Source organism: Chelonia mydas, chromosome 14 (assembly GCF_015237465.2).
Source record: "Chelonia mydas isolate rCheMyd1 chromosome 14, rCheMyd1.pri.v2, whole genome shotgun sequence".
Lineage (NCBI taxonomy): Eukaryota > Metazoa > Chordata > Testudines > Cheloniidae > Chelonia > Chelonia mydas.
In genome coordinates this window covers 29,416,095-29,422,924 of record NC_051254.2, presented here as the reverse complement: position 1 = coordinate 29,422,924, position 6,830 = coordinate 29,416,095, and the positions used below count along the sequence as shown (strand labels likewise).

Here is a 6,830-nt window from a genome sequence, read left to right as displayed (position 1 = left end):
CATAGAGAGGGGGAGCAACTTGCCCAAAGTCCCACAGATCAATAGGCAGCAATGGAAGCAGGAGTGACACTCTCTCTCAAAGGCAGGGGGACCAGACATTAGGGCCTGGTTGCAATGGCCAGCTGTGGGAGGGAGTGTGCGGCAGTGGTTAGTGAAGGGGTCCATCCATGGCTCTGACACTCAGTGTGACCCTGTGCTCGTAGCTGAGGCCCGTTTGCCATAAGTAGGGTTGGGGTCCCATCGCTACAGCCCAATGGGTTTGGGAGGCTCCAGGAAGGTGTGTAAAGTGCTGGGATGTCAGGATCCTGGAGGCGCTGTCACCTCCGCCCTAGAGCAGTGTTCTGCACCCCCCTGCTGCTGGCTGAGTTTCTCTGTCCCTTGGCAATAACACAGACTCTTGTTTACACAGCCGGTCGATCGCCCTCGTGTCATCACCCTGCCTGCTAGCTGGGCAGGGTAACTCCTGAGGTCACCACCCTCTCCAGCCTGCCTTGGGCTTGGAGAGTGAGGAGGAGGGCGAGGGACGTCTGCTGACCCTGAACATCCGCCATCCATCATCCCATCACTGAGAGCAAGTGAGTGGCATTCGGGTTCCTCGGTGGCTTCCCCTGTCTGTCTGGGGGGAGGCAGAAATGGGGAGAGACTATCTCCAAAGGGGGATTTCCTTTGCAAACAGCCCCCAAGAACCCCTCACTCTTAGGCCAGGCAGGGGCTTCTCCAAAGCCGTCTCCAGTGTGTTTGGACAGGTTCCAGCAATGGGGCTCCCAGCCCTTCCCTTGTGGGACACTGTTCCCCAGGCTGAGAGTCTCTGAGCTGGGCCAGACCCTGTGATCTGCTGAGTCTGGAAATCAATGGGAAACGAGGAGGGCCCTGGTCTTCCTGTGCCTAGGGTCTTTGTGACTTTGACGTGGGGAATGGTTTCCCAGGAGAAGTCCGGACTCCTGGCTTCTGTTCCTTCTCTAGCCTGGGTGGGAGAGTGGCCTGGGACGACAGGAGAGGGCTGCTTGTCCAGAGTAACCGATGGTCTTTGGGACTGACCCCATTGCTGGAAAAGGATGAGACTTCCTGGATATTGCAGCAGCAGGGATTACAGGGGGAACGTCGGGAGCAGATCATGTAATGAACTCCTGCTCGTGTGTGTAGATGGCACTCCCTGCACTCCTGTGGGGGCAGAGGGGGCTGGTGTGGTTGGAGCAGGGAGGAGGAGGGACGGAAAAGGCCCAGGAGTGAAAGGCTGCCTTGAGCCCAGACTCACCCCTGCTCCCCGCTCGGTTCCAGGATGGCCAGGCTCCTGCGGATGTTCAGGAGGAAGGCTCTGCAGGTGGCCCCAGAGCCTGAGGGAAGCAGCTGCCACCTTCCCAAGGGGCAGAGCAAGCCCTGCGTCCCCGCTGGCGGGGAAGCAGCTCCCGTCCAGGCCAGACGGCGGAAGTGCCCGGCCTTCTGGAAAAGGAACCCGGCTCCCGGCGCAGGCGCCGAGCTGGGAGAGACCCCGACCAGGCCCCAGTGGAGCTGGCCCAGGCTGCGGTGTCGCAGACAGGACCCAGCCCAGGAGGGGCGCCGGGCAGGGTGGCTCTGGGGCTTGTTGTGTGGGCAGCAGCGGCCCCAGGAGCCCAGCCCTCCTTCCCATCAGGAGGCATCGCCCTGCCCGCTCACTGAGGACCTTCCAGCCCCCGCCGGCCAGGAGGGGGAAGGTCCCTGTCCCAGCACCAGCAGCTCAGCATGGGACAGCGGCAGCACCTGGGCCTCTGGCAGCAGCCAGGCCGATGGAGGCCACTGCTTTGTTCCAGGTGAGGAGCCAGGCTGGGCTCAGGGAGGGGTGAGGACGGGATGTGAATACCCTGGGCCCAGACGCTCTCCCAGTGATATGGGGGGGGTGCCCCAGCCCAGGTGTCTGGCCTGAGCCACGCGAACCCCACGGACAGCAGCAGCCGTCACACAGCTGCCCCTTCCGCACGGGGACCTGGGGGTGGGGGCATGAAGAGCTGCTGCCACTTTGGTCCTTGCTGCTCCGGGCTGCGGAAATCGGCACCTCCCCTGGAGTCCTGGCCAGTGGAGGGGGGGCTCTGCTCTGGGCTTCTGAAGCTGTTGGGGGCTGAAGGCATCCCTGAGAGGGAGGTTTGGGGCCCGATCTGCCCTGGGTGCCTGAGATGGGAAGGGGGGTCTTGAATCCTGCTCTGCTCACCATGCCCCTGTCCTTCCCTCCCTGATGCAGGGACCCCCCTGGATTCGGAGCAGGAGGAAGGGGTGCACATGGCCAAAGATGAAGCTGCTCTCAAGGTCATCCGAGAGCAGCTCCAGTGCAGAGATAAGGTACAAATGTTCCCCACCTGGGCTGGAACCAAGATTGCCCTGTCCCTTCCCAGCATCCCCACCCACTTCCAAGGGTCTTGTCCCTCCTGATCCATCACCCCGAATGGGGCCCTTTAATATCCATGATGTGGGACCTCCAAGATGGGGGTCTTTTTCCCACAACAGCCGAGGTCGTCTCCCCCCACAGGCACTGTCCCACTTCCTGATCCTGCTTGCGTAGGAGGCGTGGGGGATTTGGACAATAGGCAGGTTCCCACAATCCTCCATTGAGGCCTGAGCCCTGGAGCTAGTTTGGGTGGGGTAGGAAGGTCCCTAGCTAACAGGTTCTCTCTCGCTATACCCCACTCCTGGTGGGTCCAGGATGAGGGACAGCAGCTCCTGTTCCTTCAGGCCATCTACCCCGCATGTCTGGCTGCACAGGAGAGAGGGGAGGACACGCTGGAGCCGCGCTGCTGCAAGGCGGCTGTGGTGAAGAGGATCGTGGTGAGTGAGACACGCCGTCTGGCAGCTGGAGGGAGGAGAGAGACATGGGATTGGCAGGGGTATGGCCGGGCTCATAGGTGGGGGCTGGGTGGTGTTGGAGGGGGCAGCAGAGGACAAGGATTCCTGGGGCTGAAGACTTGGGAGAAGAGAAGGGAGAAATTGTGAGATTGGTCAGTAGTGGGCAGGGGGGGAATTGTGGGGCTGGAGGGCAGCTGAGAGTGGGGGACAAGGAATCACATGGTCCCAGCTCGGTCGTCGGGATGGGGCTGAATGGGGGCAGTTTTGAGAGGGAGGAGGAGAGAAGGGGATTGAGAGTGAGCTTTGCAGGAATCCGGGAAGGGGGGCAAGTTTGATGGGCAGGAAGGAATGGGAGGAGTGGGAGGTGGTGGGGGATCCTGCTGGCCATGTGGGGCACTGGCTGTGTCATCTCCTCACTGGGAGGTGTCAGTCGGGCCTGAATCTCACACGCTCCTTTGTCTCCTTGGCGTCTCACAGGAGCTCATCGAGGAGCTTCCCGATGACTCGTCACCCAGCGCCGTCCTCGCCCACTCCCTGGCTGCAGTGGGGAACCTCTGGTACCGAGACAGCCCCACCCCCGCACCCTGCCAGCTCCCCTCACCCCAGTGCTGCTCAGGCCCAAGGCTGGGAGTCACCGTCACTGTCCCTCCCAGATCACCTCCCAAGAGTCGCGCCTCTGGCAGAGATGGTGGGGTGGGAGGATTCACTCTCTCCTGGCGGGGCTCTTCTTTTCACTCCCAAAACATGACAGGGGCCTTGGGGAGGGGCTCATTCCCAGGCTCAGAAACAGGAGGGGCAGCTGGCTCCAGGGAACAGGAGCTATTCCTGTCCTGCCATTGTCTGTCTGTGACGCCTTGGCCTTGTCATTCCCTAGCTAAGTGCCTCAGTTTCCATTCTCACCAGCCTGTGCCTCTATCCCTGTGGCTTGGTGTCCGTGTTGGCAACAGTCCCAACCCTGTACTGCACAGTCTAATACCAGCTCCTCTGTCTTGCCAGCACCATGAAACCTGCCCTGGAGCCAGCCCTAGAGACCCACCTCTTGCGAGCTGCCCTTCACTCCGTCTTCACCCTGGGCACGGAGAAGGACACCACCGACATCCAGGTACCTCCTCCTCCTCCATCCTCCTCCTCTTCCAGAGTTGTCCTTGGTCCCTGCTCCCTTGATTCGCTGGAGCTCCAGATTTAGGGGTGGGGTAGCGGAGATGGAACAAGCTGCAGGCTTGGATCCTTCCCTCCAGCAGGGAAGAGATTACCCCTCCCTGGGGGATTGCTTTCTTTCTTTCTTTCTTTCTTTCTTTCTTTCTTTCTTTCTTTCTTTCTTTCTTTCTTTCTTTCTTTCTTTCTTTCTTTCTTTCTTTCTTTCTTTCTTTCTTTCTTTCTTTCTTTCTTTCTTTCTTTCTTTCTTTCTTGCATAAGCCGTGTTTTGCCCAGAAGCCCAGCTTCCATCCATAGCAACTTGGCTGTTTCATACTCTTCTGCCTACAAGGCCCTCTGCAGAGACCTGCTAAGCTCATGGATTAAAGGTCCAGAGGTCATCAATTCTTGCGAATTGCCTGCAGTGGGATGTGAAGGAGAGAGGCCGGGAGATGTGTTTGGGAGTCTCCCCAGTGCTTCCCAGAGACCCCTCTTCCCATCCTGTGGCAGATGTAGGCCCAGGTTCCCTAACTCTGACCCATGCTTTGCAGGCTCTGCACAAAGTCATCCCAGAGGTCCTGGATGCCATGCTGGGGAACCTGCTGGCAGAGTCCCCAGACACAGACAGGCTCCACTTCATCTTGGAGGTGAGCCCCATTTGACCTGAACTCTTTGGGAGACTGGTAAGGAGAGACTGAAAGATGCATTTTCTACTCTGTCCTCCTAGCTGGGTCCCCAGTGGGCCATCCTTGGTTGGGGAGGTCAGTGCAATGTAGTGTCAGGTCCTTCCTTCTTGAGGGACAGAGTAAGGAGCTGGGACTCCAAGCCAGAGCTCTCCCTGGTTCTGCTGAGCTCTAAGCACAGGGCTCCTGGCTGTCTTGGGGAGTGAGAGTCTGAAAATCCACCCTTCCCCCACCCCTCCAACACACAGAGCCCATGAGATTCGGGAGATGGTTCTCAGAGAAGAGGCACATGCTCCTTCCTAGAGAAACAAGAGGAGCCCAGGGAATCAGCCCTTCCCTCTGATCTGCTCTGAAATTCCTGGGGGGGATTGTGCTCTCAGTCACTCCCTACATCCCCCCAAGGATTTGCGTAGCAGGGAAGGGCCGAGGGTTCAGTCTCCTTTCTGGTGAACTCTTCAGGAATCAGGAGTTCTGGGAGGATGGGACCAGCCCCAGCCCCGAATATTGTCCCAATCTAGAGAGATGCTGACAAGTTATGACCTGCAGGGTACAAGCTGTGTCCTGGGGGAAAGAATCCCCTTCTAGAGCTCTGCCATCAAGGACTCAGATATTCCCCCCTGCGCAGAATGTCTCACGCCCCTGGGGCTGGGGGCATGGGGCTCATTTGCAAAGCAGGTGCACCTGGCCACTGAGTTTGACCTGCCTCCTTTCCCCACAGCATGTCAACCTCTGGGTCGTGTCCAGGGTGTCCCAGGAGCGAGCCAGGGCCATCAGGAGCAGCACAGCCCTGCTGAGATACACAGTCACCCTCCCTGAGTTTGACGTAAGTGAGCTCCGAGCCCAGCTTGCTGGCTCCCGGCGGAGGCGGGCTGGCTCCAGCGGGCTGCAGGAGCTGCTGCTGCTGCCGGGGCTGTGGGTTAGGAGGGTTCTTCATGGGGAGGCAGAGTCAGAGCAGGACTGAGCTAGGCTTGAGTCAAGTTCTTCTTGTGCTGGTTCAGTGTTGTCCCTGGGCCTTTAAGGGGACCATGCTCCAGCCCCTGCTTGGCATCCCAAAGCAGCTGCGGGCTCCCTTGGCAGCAGAGCAAATGAAGGGTCGATCTCAAGCGCCTCTCTCCCAGCATCTCCTGCAGAGGGGCTAAGAGGAAGGAGCCCTCTGGCCCGGGGGAGACAGGGAGCTGACAGGAAAATGCTGATGGAGTCCCCTCTGCTCTCCCTTCCATTAGATCTCAGCCAAGTTCCCTCGGATGGGTCACCATGTGGCCCAGCTGGCTCTATTTGTCAGCGAGCCAGACAAGGACATCAGCCGGCAGGCCAGGGAGGGGACTTACCGGCTCTACCAACTGCTGCTCCAACAGAGGGGTAAGGAACCCAGCTGGGACACGGAACCCAATAGGGGACTGAGAGTGACCACAGGTTGATAATGGGACCCCAGCAGGAGGACAAGTCTCTCTCTGCCTCTGTTCTTCTCCACTCCACTGTGCAGCCACCAATGGGATTGGAAGGACACAGAAACTGCAACCAGAATGAGGAGAAAAGTCTCTCTCTCTCTCTCTCTCTCTCTCTTCCAGGGCTGACCATACATGACGCGGAAGATCTCTGGTGCTATGACTGGCACCAGGACAGCAGGCTCTTGGGATACAAGAACACAGCCAGAGTGGGGGAGGGAAGGGCACTGTGCCAGGGCATGACACAGCTCAGGGAGTGGGGCTGGCTGGGTTCCCCGCAGTGGATGCCTCCTGGAGACAGGAAAAGAGCCCGCTCCTTATTTCCAGTTCAGAGTTCCTCATCCAGCAACCAGTGGGACACGCTGGTGCTAAAGGTCCCACACTGGGACTGGGCCAGGAGTCTCCTTGTTCTTGTCAGGCTGCAGGTTGGATTCCCCTTGAAGAAACCAAGAAGCTGCAGTGGCCATAGCCAGCAACTAGAGAAATCACTTAGCTGGGGGAAGAGACCTTTGGTCTGTCAGCTCCAACCCCCGCCCCCCGTAACAACACATGCACACTCCTCTAGCCGCTGAGGTGCAGGAGATCTCTCTGCTGGAAGCAAGACAGGGTCCCCTGTCGTCTCTGTGCCCTGCACAGCAGAGTGGGCTTGCTCACACACATTAGAGATCCATTTCCAGCCCATCCTGGCCCCTGCCATAAATTGCCCTCCCGAAAGAGCCACTGGAGGCTTTGGTCCCTCAGCATCTGCGACCTTTTA

General features: G+C 59.0%; 1 protein-coding gene and 1 long non-coding RNA gene across 2 annotated transcripts; both read left to right on the top strand.

Annotated features, from left to right (window-relative positions):
- Positions 1–1,743: 1,743 nt before the first annotated feature.
- LOC122463002 lies at positions 1,744–2,721 on the top strand. Its single transcript, XR_006285925.1, has 3 exons — positions 1,744–1,787; positions 2,213–2,310; positions 2,671–2,721. It is a non-coding gene; the product is annotated as an uncharacterized LOC122463002 (long non-coding RNA).
- Positions 2,722–2,770: 49 nt separating this feature from the next.
- On the top strand, positions 2,771–6,542 carry LOC119567650 (maestro heat-like repeat-containing protein family member 7). Its single transcript, XM_043528498.1, has 8 exons — positions 2,771–2,793; positions 3,289–3,368; positions 3,808–3,913; positions 4,497–4,592; positions 5,347–5,451; positions 5,852–5,987; positions 6,197–6,282; positions 6,492–6,542. The coding sequence occupies exons 3-8, from the start codon at positions 3,812–3,814 to the stop codon at positions 6,540–6,542; spliced, it is 576 nt and encodes a 191-aa protein (XP_043384433.1). The 5' UTR covers positions 2,771–2,793; positions 3,289–3,368; positions 3,808–3,811.
- The last annotated feature ends 288 nt before the right edge of the window (positions 6,543–6,830 follow it).

What these genes read in the sequence shown, in the direction of transcription:
- LOC119567650 (XM_043528498.1), top strand. Translation starts at nt 3,812, where the DNA reads ATGAAACCTGCCCTGGAGCCAGCCCTAGAGACCCACCTCTTGCGAGCT. An exon ending in GGCTCCACTTCATCTTGGAG is followed by an intron (nt 4,593 to 5,346) that starts GTGAGCCCCATT and finishes CTTTCCCCACAG; the next exon opens with CATGTCAACCTCTGGGTCGT. An exon ending in GATACAAGAACACAGCCAGA is followed by an intron (nt 6,283 to 6,491) that starts GTGGGGGAGGGA and finishes TGTTCTTGTCAG; the next exon opens with GCTGCAGGTTGGATTCCCCT.